The 14,055-nt window shown below is 56.5% G+C and overlaps 1 protein-coding gene across 1 annotated transcript; it reads right to left on the reverse strand.

The window, feature by feature from the left end:
- Window positions 1-4,737: 4,737 nt before the first annotated feature.
- On the reverse strand, window positions 4,738-13,602 carry ASB10 (ankyrin repeat and SOCS box containing 10). Its single transcript, XM_047094974.1, has 5 exons — window positions 13,332-13,602; window positions 12,269-12,536; window positions 9,047-9,566; window positions 5,204-5,317; window positions 4,738-4,923 (listed from the first exon to the last, which is right to left on the reverse strand). The coding sequence occupies exons 1-5, from the start codon at window positions 13,600-13,602 to the stop codon at window positions 4,738-4,740; spliced, it is 1,359 nt and encodes a 452-aa protein (XP_046950930.1).
- Between the last annotated feature and the right edge of the window lie 453 nt (window positions 13,603-14,055).

The raw sequence follows: 14,055 nt of genomic DNA on the forward strand, positions 1-14,055 counted from the left end.
GGGGCAACCAAGAAGGGAGCTTTCTTTGGTTACGCTTGATTGACAACTCGTCAGAGTGGAAAAGGGAGAAGAGTGTGGTTTCCACGCGGTCCTGATCTATCTCGGGCTCTACATTAAACTCATGAAACCTCTGAGAGACAAGCCTAGTGGGAAGATGTCGCCACGGAGAAAGAAGAGGTGCCTCACCCTAGGTCTGCAAGCCCTACCTCACTACTAGCGTACTAGGATGATCTTTGTACATCCCTCTAAAGATACTCTTCGGAACCCTTTGTTGAAGTGACCACGCGCCTCACGGTACCAATATGGAAGACCAGGTTTCAAAAGTGTATTGTGCTTTGAAGATGAGAGGTCAGTACTTGGCTTGATGGCTGCACAGTGTCGGACACACAACAGAGGCTCACTGCCTTGATAAATTATTGAGGAGACTTTGGCTTACAAGCTCTGAAATTAAAGCTGAATGAGCAGTAACACCACCAGCGAATGAAGCACAAAGGAAGAGACATTTTTAAAAGGAATGGCACTCCATTTTTTTTTTACATAGGTAATAAAATTGCATAGTACAAGATTCCAAAAGCTGAAATGGGTATATATCGACACCTCTCCCTCCGACCAGCAATAAGACCTGGAGTGAAGGTCCTGTTCTGACCCCTCACTGAGCCACGTAACCTTGGCCCTTCTGACTTAACTCCATCTGTGAGAGGAAGTGATTAATTTCTACTCTGCCAACAAGCCCATGCAAGGGTCAGACATGAAGAAATCCCTTTCAAAATACCTTTCCTTCCTGTACTAAATGGACAACGAAGAGCAGAGTGGGCAAGGATAGAAGCCCCCAGGCCAGGGGCTCTCCTTTACTTTGCTATCAGTCCCCGGGAAGAAGCCGTCACTCTCAAATCTGAATAGAGCTGGCTCCTTTCTTTACCAAAGGAAAACTCTGTGCTTCTCTTACTGAATCCCTGAACAGGCCCATTGTGGGCAAGCACTTTTCTCACTGTCTCAAATAGCATTCTGCTTCTTTAATCGTCCACATGCTCGAACTTGTCCCCCTCTCACTATATTCCACCTGTTGGGTAAAGGCTCATACAGAAGAATGCTATTTTGAATCTACCCTCTCTGCTTTCGTGCCTGTATCGGACCTCACATCTGCCCTCCCCCCGCCTTTCATGGTCTGGAAGCCAGCACGTAGGGCGCTAAGAACGAAGTATTCTGAAGTCAAAGCCGACGTATCTGTACCTCCACGTCACTTATTGGCGGGAGAGTCCACTCGCGATGGGCAGCGTCGGGCCCTGCCCGCGGATGCCCTCTGGTGGCGGCAGCGCGCAGCTGCGTCACCGCGAGAGAAGTGCGGAGTACTGCAGCGCCCCCTGGCGTTGGTCTAGGAGCCGTGCGAGGGCAAAGGAACCCAGCCAGGTGAGCCTTCCTAGGGCGAGCGCGCTGGGCGCTGCTGCGGGGTATTTCAACCGTGAGGACACTGGTTGGGCGGGGCGGGGACTGTACCCAAGAATCTTCAAGTCTAGTATGCACGCGTGTAGGTTCAGGTACATTTTTTGTGTCCAGTTACTCGACCCCTGTGTGTTGTGTAAGATGCGTGCCGTCTGTGTGTGCGCACGCGTTGCACGTGGGTAGGTTCGTGGCCGGGGGGGGGGGGGTGTTGGAGGGAGGTCCGCGCCTCCAGTGCAGGGCGGAGTCCTCACGGAGGCGTGAAATTGGTTTGGAGCAAACACATTACGGAAAGCAATTACCGGGGAGAGGTTCTGAGCCCGCGGGACCCGCAGCCAGGAGGCTGGGGAGGAAGCTCCCCGGCTTGCAAGAGCGGCTGTGGATGTCTAACCCCAGAAAGGACCTTCCTAACACTGCCTGCTAGTGGGAGAACGCGTGGGGTTGGGCAACAGCCCCTCACATTGGCCACTCCGCATCACCTTTCTCCCCTTACCCCCGCCCTCCTTAAAAAGGCATCCTGCAGAGGAGCGTGCACGCTCAGACACGGCCGGAAATCCTTCCCCCTTCTTACCACTTTCCTGTCAAGCCTTCCCAAGCGCCTGCCCTTTACTGCTCACCTTCCTCAAGCCCCCAGCTCTTGCTCCCACGTGCCTTTTGCATGCACTGCATGGTCCCTTGTACTTGAACTAGTCATTCACACGCTTGCTTTTCAGGCTAGATGGAAAAGTCACTGCGGGCAGGAAGTGGTCTCCTTCACAGCTGTACATGAGTGACTAAGACCTGGGACTCCGGGAAGCACAAAGCGAATGACGCGGGTGGTCTTAAATAAAATTTCCATCAAAACGCATAAACAACGCTCAGGAAAGCCATCCCCTTGGGAGTCGGGATTCCCCTAGAGCACTGAACACCTGCCACATGCCAACAATCCCATTTATATCCCCAGACCTGACCTTGCCCCTGGTCTCCAGACTTGTAGATCCAAAGGACCTTGTAACACAGCCTCTTTGAGACGTGTAATGGGCAGCTCCCACTTCTAGCTCCCAGAGAGATCAGCCGATTCCTCCACCCCTTGCCCGCTTCTCACCCTCCCCACCTTAGCAACGATCAGCACCACCCTCCGCCCAGTTGTTCAGCCCAAACACTGACAGGCACCCTGGGTTACGTTCCCCCCCCCCCCCGCCACGTCCAGTCCATCAGTAGGTCTCCTCGGAGTCTTCCAAGAAGGGTCCCAAGTGTCGCCTACTGCTTCCCCATCTCTGGGGACGACTCTGGACCTCAGCAGTGGCCTCCTGCTGGCCTTTGATCCTCCCCCGCCTCTCCCCAAAGCCATTCAGCAGCCAGAGAGAGCTTTCCAAACCTAAATCGGTTCATGCCACCCGCCCCCACGCCCTCCCCCCCCCCCCCCCCGTCTCTTCCCACTCCATTCCCATGGCTGGCTCCTCCTGGTCACGCAGGCCTCAGGTTAAATGTCACCCAGTCTCCAACAGCACTCTCTGCCAATCAGCGTTGGGCTTATCCCCCTGACACTGTTCCCTCCTCACTAGAAAGTTCACGCCAACAGGGACTAGGAGCCAGCCCCCACCCCCGCCCGTGTGCGAGGCCCTGAACCCTGGTTGGACGGACGAATGGGCACCCCCGCACCCCTCCCCTCCCACCCCGCTCCCGGGGCACCCGCACCCAGTGAGCCGAGCTCGCACACGCCCAAGCCTCGCGGGAATTGCTTCCCGACCCGGCACGCGCGCAACTTCCCCCTCTGCGGTGGGGCCGGAGCCCTCAGGACCCTGGGGGGGGGGGCGGGGCTCCTCAGCCGAGAGGCCCGGCCGCGGACCCTCCCGTCAGGCGGGCCCGTCCCCCCCCCCCCACCCCGTCGCGCCCCGCCTCTGGAAGGCCAAACTTCCTTCCAAGCGGGAACCCGGGCCCACTCACCTCGGCGCCGACCCTCCTGGGCTTCTCTCTCGGCTTCTCTCTCGACGCCCTCTCCGGCCTCGCGCCCTCCCGGCCCCGCCCCCACCGCCTGCGTCCTCCAGGCCCCGCCCCGCAACCTGCTGCCCGCAGTTGGCGGGAAAAAGCGTGAACGCCGGCGCCTGCGCCCTCTGGGGCCCTGGGAAACCTGTCCGGCGACCCTTGACGTCACGGATCACGGTGCATTTGATTGGCCGCTGGCGGGGCGACTCTCTCTTCCTACCTGCGCTTGGGTACTAGCTGTGGGTTCTTAAAACCCTGGCCCTGCAAAGGCCTTCAGGGGCTCTCTCCTCTCTTGTTGCGCAGATGCGGCAACTTGAGCCCAGAGAGGGGAAGAGACTTAAGATCCACAACTTAATGCAAGAGTTGAGTCTAGAACCCAGGACGTGTGACTCTCAGCGCCCGCTGCCGCGAAGCTAACGCGAAGGAAGGAGCAGATAGAGACGGGCGGGCGCCACGTGTGCGTCCCGTTCTCCTTGACCCACAGGGCAGGCAGTAGGTAGAGTTGTTTGCTTTTTCCAAACCCGAATCTTTCACTCTCACCTGAACCACGGTTACCCTCTTTGATGGCCGACACCTGCACCCACCTTCTCGCTGGCCTTCCTGCTCGCCGCCTCACCTCCTTGCCCCAAGGCTCCCTTTGCCGTCCTCCCTCCCGACCCAAGGTTGTTAGCTCACCCACCCTCTGACGCTATCTCGCCTGGTGGCCCTTGTGCCACATCGTGAACCAGAGGGGCCAGTCTGCCTGAGACTGCTCAGCAGCTGGTAGATTCGAAAGGGGGAAGATAACACAGCTGGCGCCATGGGGCAGATCCAGGGCGGCCCCACAAGCCTGCCCATCCTGAGCCCCTGAGTGACCAGCTGGGAGGAAGGCCTGCAGGAGACAGCACCCGACAGCACAGGCCTGCAGATTTTTAATGCTCATACAGGGTCTGGCCGGGCTGGAGGGATGCCTCGGGAGACCACCAAGAGGAGTGTATCACTTGCCATGAGTCCCAGCTCTCTCTCCATCAGACATCCCCTGGCCGCATGGTCTGTGTGCCTCTCTCCCTGGTGGGAATGACAGCATCCACAGGGCCACCTCGGCCTGAACCAGCTGAACTCCGTCCCAGGCTTGGGGTGCTATGAGAGGCAGACCTGAGCCCCCTGGGGACTGGGGCACCGGCTTCCAGGTCTCCCAAAAGGCAGTGGACACCTGCAAGGAGAGGCGTGGACTCAGAGAGGTCACACGGTCCAGGGGGCTGGCCGGTTCTGGCCAAGGCCCTGCCCCCAACTCTTCTCTTGCCTCCTACCCGTCCTTCTAAATGGCTGGGACTGCCCAGAGACCCCAGGACTCACCTAGTAGAGTACGTCCTCAAAATCCAGCTGCACGTAGCGGAGCAGGCGGGGTGGCAGGGGAAGGCGGGGGAGGGCGTGGGGCAGGCAGGCTGCCAGGTGGGCACGGAGGGCACAGCGGCTCAGGTGCTGCAGGGATCTGGGCTGTCTCACCAAGGCGAAAAGGGACGAGTAGAAACGGTGGTGCTTCTGGGGACAGAAGGAGGGGCTCAGCGAGGCAGCCTTGGACAAATGGCACCCACTTCTCCTAAAGCGGGGAAGCTGGGGGCCAACGGGTGTCTACGGGAGCCTATAAGAAGAAGTGTTTTGGGTGTTCTCTCTGTGGGTTTTCTTCTTCTGGGATGTGAGCAGGTCTCTGGTAGTTTCTGAGGGGCAGGGTGGGGGAACCGACAGAGCTTCCCTGTAGGAGGTGGGAGTCTCTTGGGGCCGGGCTGAGTGACTGCGTGTTTTCAGGGTCCTGGAATCTGACCTGCAGAGTTTCAGGAGGCACCAGGGCCATGGCCTCCTCAGGAAGCTGCGTGATGCTGTAGGTGTTCATCAGGACCTCGATGGTCCTCGGAGACGTGCACCAGCGTTCCAGCACCTGGAGGAGGCAGAGACACATCAGTGCTCCTGGGGTTACCACACACTGTAGGCTCCCCAGCCAGGCTGCACGGGATGACCAGACATCCCTTGGTGTCCCAATAGGACAGCTGCCATGGGTTGAGTTGTGTCTCCCCATCCCCCTCCAACACGTTGAAGTCCTAATCTCCATTAGAAATCCCCTATTTAGAAATAGGATCTTTGCAGTTGTGATCAAGTTAAAATGAGGTCATTAGGGAGGGACTTCAGAGAGAAGGGACAAGGCCAGGAGAGGCCTGATGAAGGAGCGGTGGTGGAGTCCAGTTGGATCGAGATTTGTTCTTTCATTTCCTCGTTTAGTAAATATTTACGGAGGGCCACTATGGGCCGAGCACTGGGGCCCCAGCCATCAGGATGACGGACAGGTCCTTGTCAGCTGGGAACTCCTATTTCCGTGGGAAAAAACAATAACCACATAAATAACCACTTACAGCTAAGCCGCCACCATGAAAAATAAGTAGGCGTGGCGACTGAGTGTGGTTGGGAGAGTGCTGTCCTAGATGGGTGGTCGAGAAAAGCCTCTCTGAGGAGGTGACCTGATTGGGTGAAGAGTGAGCCATGCTGGGAGAGCAGCCCATGCCAGAGACTGCCCACAAGGAAAGAAAGACAGCCGCACTCGGCCTGAGCGCACGCGCGCACACACACACACACACACACACACACACACACACATGCACACACCATCATACTCACCGGGGTCTGCCCGGACTATCTGGAAACATTTGTTTCATTCATTCCGTGTCTTCTGCCGTATCTCAAGCTATAGGCAGTGGCCGCAAACCCTTTGTAAAATCTGAGAACAGCTAAGTGCTATCTCTCTGGCGGCGTTCCTGTGCATAATACCCGTCTCCCCCCACACACTTACATGGAACATCGGGGGCTTTAAAACCCTTCTGCCTGGCAGGCTGGGAATGCGACATGTGCCTAGTGCTGCTGGGTGGCGGGAGCAGGGCCCCCGAGAAAGCACCGCACACACCTGAAGCCCTCTGCTTCTCGCCCTGCATCTTGGCAGTGCTCTCTGGAGCCCCATCCCATCTGCCCAGAGCAGGTCTCTGACCTCCTCCTCCTTAGATCTAGGAAAGAACAGTCTGGTCACATCTGGCTCTCCTGCTCTTACCTGCTACTCCTGTCTGCTGTTCAGGCGGGGCCTCCCAGCCCACGCTGGGTCCTGTCCCTGCGCTGCCTGGAATGCCTGGGCCCTCCTCCTGCATTTCCAAGCCCTACCCACTCCAAGTCCCATCCCTTCCAGGAAGCCTCCTGCGGCCGTTCCGCCTGAATCTCTCTCCCTATATTGGGATGATGCCCAGCAGCTTTCTAGAGCTTTTCACACATTATTTAACTTAGAACAGCATGAGCTAACAGGTGTTGAGCACCGACTCTAGGTTAGGCCCTGTCTAAAGGGCTTTTTTTTTTTAAGCTTATTTATTTTGAGAGAGAGAGAGAATCCCAAGCAGGCTCCATGCTGTCAACACAGAGCCCAACTTATTGGGGCTCGAACTCCTGAACCGTGAGATCATGACCTGAGCTGCAATCAGGCGTCAGACACTTAACCAACTGAGCCACCCGGGTGCCCCAACTGTCTAAAGGGCTTTATATGGGAGCGCCTGGGTGGGTCAGTCGGTTGAGTGTCCGACTTCGGTTCAGGTCATGATCTCACGCTCGTGGGTTCAAGCCACGTAGGGCTCTGTGCTGACAGTTCAGAGCCTGGAGCCTGCTTCAGATTCCGTGTCTCCTTCTCTCTCTGCCCCTCCCCCACTCACGCTCTGCCTCTCAAAAATAAATAAAATGTAAAAAAAAATTTTTTTAAGGGCTTTATATGGATGAAACTCAGTTCTCATACTGAGCCTAAGAAGCAGGCACGTTCTTCTGTCCTTGTTTTACAGATGAGGAAACTGAGGCCCAGAGAGATGAAGCAACTTGCCGAGGGTCACACAGGTAGTACGTAAGGCTCCAGAGCCTGCATTCTTAGTCACCACCTACTTCAGAGTTTGTTGGGAAAACTGTCGGGAGGAACCCATGTAGCAGGCAACACACTTTAGAAAGTGTCTGGTGGTGGTTAGGGCTATGCTCACTCCTGTTAATCCGCGAGTCTCCTATACCTATAGCTTTTTATCACTGGTGGGTAGGACACTGTATTACATGCAAGGAACACGCGTTCAAAGAGTTCCAGTGACTTCCCTATAGTCACAGGAACAAGCATGGATGCCAGGTCTCCTGAGCACTCAGTGGCTCCTGGAGAGCTGGCTGGGCCTGGCAGTGATCACAGATGACTTCTTTCGGGGAGACAGGGACCTCTGGCAAGCGTGGGGCCACTGAAGATCATAGGAGATGGAGGCAGACTCCTTCCTGAACTTTTTGATCACCTGGGGCGAGGCGCCCAGAGGAGGGGAGGAATGGGGCACTTGGTTGTGCCCGCCCCCTTGGTCCTTAAGGCAGGGCAGAGCAGGGCGAAGAGGCAGGAGCACTGGGGTCCCAGGAAATCTGTTTGCTGCTCTGCGTCCTTCTTCCAACCCCTCCCTGAAGGGGAAATCGTTAGCTGTCAGAGCCACCGTCAGATTACAGGGAATTGCTTGTCTCCTAATTATCTGGTGTTAATAGGAGATTAATTAGTGTTAATTGTTGATTTTCTTGTATTTTCCCAAAGGGGAGACCAATCTGCCGAACTCTCGGGCTGTTTAATTATTTGGTCTTGCTTAGGAATCTAGACAGACGCTTCTAGGTTTGTGAGTGAAGGGGAAAGGCAGGGCCAGCAGAGGAATGTCCAGGACCAGGCAGGGCTGGACAGTTCAAGCCCAGAGATGGGGCAGGGGACCTGCTCCCAGCCTGCTACTCTGTATCCATTCTGACTGGGCTCTTCAGAAGTGGGGGGGGGCAGTCCCTGCCCCAGGCCCAGCACCCTCTGTGACATTACACAGCCCCCTCCAGACACGACACGGCATGGGACAGGGCCCCCTGCCAGGACATCGGTAGCACAGATCTTCAAGTTGAACCCACTATGGGAACATTTTATGTTAATAAGATAAGATACAGACAGGAAATTGGCAGTGAAAGGCTTTTCCTCCCGTGCCAGGATAGCAGCTGCTGGTCTGGGCGATGCATGTCCTGCTAAGCTCTCAAAAACAGGGACCATGTCTGTCTGCAAAAGGTCAGGAGGCTTTGAACCTCACGACCCAGGCTCATCGCTCTGCTCTGGGGAAGCCTCTCCTGGGCACAGAATGTCTCACTGAACGGATCCCACGGCCAGGCAGAGCGGCCTGCACGATTCTTTCATTGGCTTGCCCCCCCGGATGAAGAAAGGACTCCCTGAAGCCCACATCAGTCCTGGTTCCCGTCTTTTCAGATGCATGACAATCTGGCCCCCTGCCCCCAATCCACCTCCATCACACACGTGTGCATGCACACATGCATGCATACACATTTATGCACACGCACGTGTATACGCATGTGTGAGCACGTGTGTGTGTGCACGCACACGCACACACGCATGACACACACACATACACCCCTCCTGCTGGTCTGCGTCCTTGTCTTTGCCCCCTACTGGGCTTTGCTTGCTTGATGAATGAAAGATGATGAACTGAGTCACGTGCTCAGATGTGTCAGGCTGCATCTAGAGCAAGTGGGAACACAGGTCTGAGTCCCCCCATCCCCTCCCCATCATGGCCCTCCCCCTCGGGCCCCAGCCCCATACCTTGGGGAGGGCCCCAGGCCAGACGCGGACGGCACCATGGTTAAGCAGAGCTCGCACTGCGTGCTCTGGGCTCTGGGCCAAGGCCGCAGCTGGGCCCTGTAGAGCGCAGTGCAGGGGCGTGTGTCCCCCATAGTCCATGGCATTGGCACTGACACCGCAGGACAGGAGCAGCTCCACGACGGCCGCGTGACCACGGCGACAGGCCAGGTGCAGGGGCCGGCGCTTGTCCTGGTCGGCAGCATCGGCCTCGGCTCCAGCCGACAGCAGCAGGTGGCACAGCTGGAGGCAGCGGGCGGTGGTGGCCTCGGCCTCGGCGGAGGATGCGCAGCGGATGTCACAGGCAGCCAGCAGTGGGGTCCAGCCTTCGACATTCCGGGCATTCGGGCATGCCCCCCGTCTCAGAAGGAGTTCCGCCAGTTCCACGTGGCCCAGCCGGGCGGCCACATGCAAAGGGGTCTCCTCCTCCTCCTCAGACCGGCCATCCACTTTCGCCCCAAACCTCAGGAGCAGTTCTGCGCACCTGGTGAGGGCGAGATGGCAGTGTGGAGGAAGACAGGGCCCCGCGCTCCTACCGGTCCGAGCAAAGCAAAGCAGGGGGGAGGGGCGTCTTGATGGATCAGGCGGGCTCGTTGTATTCTCCGGCCCACGTTCCTGTGTGTTTAAAATTCTCCATGAAAATTTTAAAAATACTTCTGTTTACTCGGGAGAGGAAAGGACCATGATCACTGGGTGTGATCTCCGAGAGGCTGGACTAGAACACGACCAGCAGTAACAACGTGGGCTTGTATAGAGCTGTGCTGTCCAGCCACGCACAGCTATTGAGCCCCTGTACTATGACGCCTCCTAATTGAGACGTGCTATTAGTAAAATACGCACCCAGCTTGAGGACTTGGTACAAAAAAGAGAATGTAAAATATCTCGTTAGTTTTTTTTTTTTATATATATATCGAGTACATGTTGAAGTGACAACATTTTGGAGATACGTGTTGAATAAAATATATTATTAAAATTAATTCCTGCTGTTCCACAGATATTTGTATGCCCACATTCACAGCGGCGCTATTCACAACAGCCGAAATGCGAAAGCAAGCTAATCGTTCAGCGGCAGATCAATGGATGAAGTGCAGTTATCTACAGGGGTTGCCTGGATGGCTCAGTGGGTTAAGCATCTGACTTCGGCTCAGGTCATGATCTCACGCTTGTGAGTTTGAGCCCTGCATCGGGCTCTGTGCTGACAGCTTGGAGCCTGGAACCTGTTTTGGATTCTGTGTCTCCCTCTCTCTCTGACCCTTCCCCCCCCGTTCATGCTCTGTCTCTCCGTGTCTCAAAAATAAATAAACGTTAAAAAAAAAATCTTTTAAAAAAGTAGCTCATTTAGGGGCGCCTGGGTGGCTCAGTCAGTTAAGCATCTGACTTCAGCTCAGGTCATGATCTCACGGTCCGTGAGTTTGAGCCCTGCATCGAGCTCTGTGCTGACAGCTCAGAGCCTGGAACCTGCTTTGGATTCTGTGTCTCTCTCTCTTTCTGCCCCTCTCCTGCTCACACTCTGTCTCCCTCTCTCTCTCAAAAATAAACATTAAAAAAAATTTTTTTTAAAGAAATGGTTAGGATGGTAAATTTTATGTTAGAAGTATTTTACCTCACTTAAAAATTTTTAATTTCATCTATTTCTTTTTTTAAGATTTTATTTTTAAGTAATCTCTATACCCAATGTGGGGCTCGAACTCACAACCCCGAGATCAAGAGTCATAAGCTCTACTGACTGAACCAGTCAGGCTCCGCATTACTGTTCATCTTTTTTTTTTTTAAGTTTACTTATTTATTTTGAGAGAGAGAGGCAGAGGGAGAGACAGAGAGAATCCCAAACAGGCTCCTCACGGTCAGTGCAGAGCCTGACGCGGGGCTCGAACTCACGAGCCATGAGACCACGACCTGAGCCGAAATCAAGAGTCAGACACTTTACCGAATGAGCCACCCAGGTGTCCCATATTTCATCCTTCTGATAAAGCTACTAGAAAATTTTAAATTGCATACGTGGCTCACATTATATTTCTATTGGAACACACTGGTATGGAATATACCTTCAACCATAGTAAGTCAGTGGAGTCTGCTGAAGGATAAATTAACAGGAAGGAGGTTCACAAAAGGAATAAAAATTTGGCCTCATTCAGAAGCAAGATGTGAAATCAGTAGAGAGAGGGCCTCTATTGTATGTACAGTTCGTTCATGGATTTGCCAAGGCTCCGATTGCCAGGATTCCGTGCTCATCAAAAAATTGAGTGATGGGGCGCCTGGGTAGCTCAGTCGGTTGAGCATCCGACTTCGGCTCAGGTCATGATCTCACGGTTCGTGAGTTTGAGCCCCGCGTCGGGCTCTGTGCTGACAGCTCGGAGCCTGGAGCCTGCTTCGGATTCTGTGTCTTCCTCCCTCTCTGCACCTCCCCCACTCACACTTTGTCTCTCTCTCTCTCTCTCTCTCTCTCTCAAAAATAAATAAACATTAAAAAAATTTTTGTTTTAATTGAGTGAGGACTCATCCCCCAATGCTTCCTACACGTAGGGCACAATTATTTGGGTCGCAGTAAAGGAATTTTCCGCACACGAAATAATACATTGTCACATGGGTATGTCCATCGGTTTCTTGTGAGTTTAGTTAGTTGAGCTTGGTCCCTAGGCCCATTGTATCTGAGGGTATACCTGCCAATAGGGAAATGCCAGACCTGCCAAGGTAGGACGAGACCCTGCCCACAGGGATTGATGCGTGCCCCAACTGGGGGCTGCTATCCTTTACAGACTATCCGGATCTCTCCTGGACGGTCAGCTCTCTGAGGGCAGGGTCAGGCCTCAGTTCCTGCTGTACTGAGCACGGTGCCTGGAACGTTGGATAATCTCAGAAAAACCAAAACTTCATAGTATACCGCCTCCCCACAATGGATCTGGACAACTTCCCCAGCAAAGGCTCCGCAGCTGGGTCCCCGCCACAGCCCTCCGACACCCCTGGGGAAGCAGCAGCTGTCCCAGGTGCAGGCCGGTCCGAAGTTCCAGGGCCAGCTGGCAGGACGGTTTGGGGAGTAACCACATCCCGACTCTCCACCTGAGCCCCGTCTCCTCTAGCCCGACTCACCAGGCCTGCCAGCCCCCAACATGTTCGCTCATCCTCCCCGAGGTCACCTCTCTGCCTGCCCGAAGAGTGGAACGGGGGTTGGGGCGAGGGGTCACTCACTCGAGGGTGCCAGCCCCCCGGCAGAGGTGCAGGGGGAGTTTGCCGTCCTGGTCAGGGATGTTGGGGTCGGCTCCTGCCACCAGCAGTACGTGGACACAGGCAGCGTGGCCCGAGGCACAGGCCTCGTGCAGGGCGGTGCGGCCCCCGGGCGCACTGTCGGGCCTTGCCCGCCGCCTCAGCAGCAGCCGCAGAACGTCCGTGTGGCCCCGGCTAGCTGCCACGTGCAGCGGGGTGGTCAGCTCCTCTTCGTACGTCAGAGACCAGAGTCCTAGGGAGAGAGGGACATGGGCCTCAGACCCCGAAGACAGGCAGAGAGCAGCAGAGGAGGTGGGCAGAGGCTGGGAAGAGGGAGCTCAGGGCTCTGTCCCCAGCCTCCCCGCTCCCGCTCAGACCCCCCCAGTGCCCCTGGCCCGTACTCAGAGCCCGGATGTTGAAGCGGAAATCCCTCCATCGCTCTGGGTCGCTGGTGTCAAAGACGGAATCCGGAGCCAGGCCGGTGCTGGAGTCGGCGAGGAGGCGGGAGACAGAGCCCGCGTCCCCGGCCAGCACTGCCTGCCAGAAGGCCAGGGCAGGTCCCGAGGCCGTACGGGTGACGATGGGTCCCGAGCCAGACTCTGGACGCTCTGCAGACCCTCCGTTGGGCCTCTCCACCAGCCTGGCACAGAGGGCGTGTCTGTCACCGGGGGGTTCCCCCGGCCCCCTGCACTCTTCTGGGGACCAGCTCATGAGGACAGAGTATGAGCTTGTGGGAAGAGTTGTAGGGGGAGGAGGGGGAGGGAGGGGGCAGAGGCAGAGAGAGAGGGAGAGGGGGAGGGAAACGCGGAAAGATGGAGGGAGAGGGTCTCTGTGTCCCCGAGCTGAGCCTGACCCGGCCACGCGGTTCAGCAGAAGCTATTCTGGGCTCCGCATGACTTCACTCCTGGGCCAAGGCTTAGGCGAGCCTCTGGGTAGGAGAGAAGTAGCCAGGGGCTTCTCCTCTTCCTCAAGCACTTGATGTCTCTGTGCCTGATGGGGTTAACCCCGGCCCCCGGTCCTCAGCCCTCCACTCCCGGCAGCCCCTCACCCCTCTGGTGACTGCTCCAACGAGGCTCGGCGGCGCGGTGCTCCAGGACCAGGTCGGCTGTGCTGTGCGGGGGAAACAGCTCCTGCAACCTCGCCAGGTCTCCCGTGTACAGGGCGTTCTGCAGGGCCATATCACGGCACAGTAGAGGCGACGGCCGAGTCGGCTCCCGGGCTGGGCCGGACCGGGACCCCCAGACCCGGCAGGCAGGGGCCGAAGGACGGCTCCCCAGACGGTGTCCCCAGGGGGGAGGGGAGCTCCTTCTTCCAGGCATAGCCAGTTTCTGGGAGAGAGGGAGCCAAAGAAGCAGGCCTCGGGACGATTCCACTGGCTGACGGGGCCTGAGCCAGGCCGAGGCCTGGAGTGGGAGGGGCAGGGGAGCACACGCAGGCCATACCATAAATAGCCCCGGCTGTCCTAGCTGTCGGTCCCAGGGAAGGAGGCTTCAGGCTGGAGTGGGAATTAGGGAGGAGCTGGAGGGCAGAGAGGGGATCAAGCCCCCCGACCCTGAGTTTCACCCTGGAGTTGACCGCTGTCAGGGTTGAAAGGGTCACCCAGATCGTGGGATCCAGCCTGCACTTTCACAGGTAAAGGAAAACGGAGCCCACACGTGCCAAGTGCTTTGCCCAAGGTGTGAGTTTGTTGCAGATCCGGGACCAGAATGGGGGCGGAGGGCGGAGTGGGGGGGCTCTCAAGCTGCCATTTTCATACCCTATCTCATCGATCA

This window comes from Lynx rufus, unplaced genomic scaffold (assembly GCF_022079265.1).
Source record: "Lynx rufus isolate CCGP_SWC_20201006 ecotype Redwood Valley unplaced genomic scaffold, mLynRuf1.p SCAF_4, whole genome shotgun sequence".
Lineage (NCBI taxonomy): Eukaryota > Metazoa > Chordata > Mammalia > Carnivora > Felidae > Lynx > Lynx rufus.

What these genes read in the sequence shown, in the direction of transcription:
- ASB10 (XM_047094974.1), bottom strand. Translation starts at nt 13,602, where the DNA reads ATGCCTGGAAGAAGGAGCTCCCCTCCCCCCTGGGGACACCGTCTGGGG. An exon ending in TTGGAGCAGTCACCAGAGGG is followed by an intron (nt 12,537 to 13,331) that starts GTGAGGGGCTGC and finishes CTCTCTCCCTAG; the next exon opens with GACTCTGGTCTCTGACGTAC. An exon ending in TGCCTCCTGAAACTCTGCAG is followed by an intron (nt 4,924 to 5,203) that starts GTCAGATTCCAG and finishes TTCTGTCCCCAG; the next exon opens with AAGCACCACCGTTTCTACTC.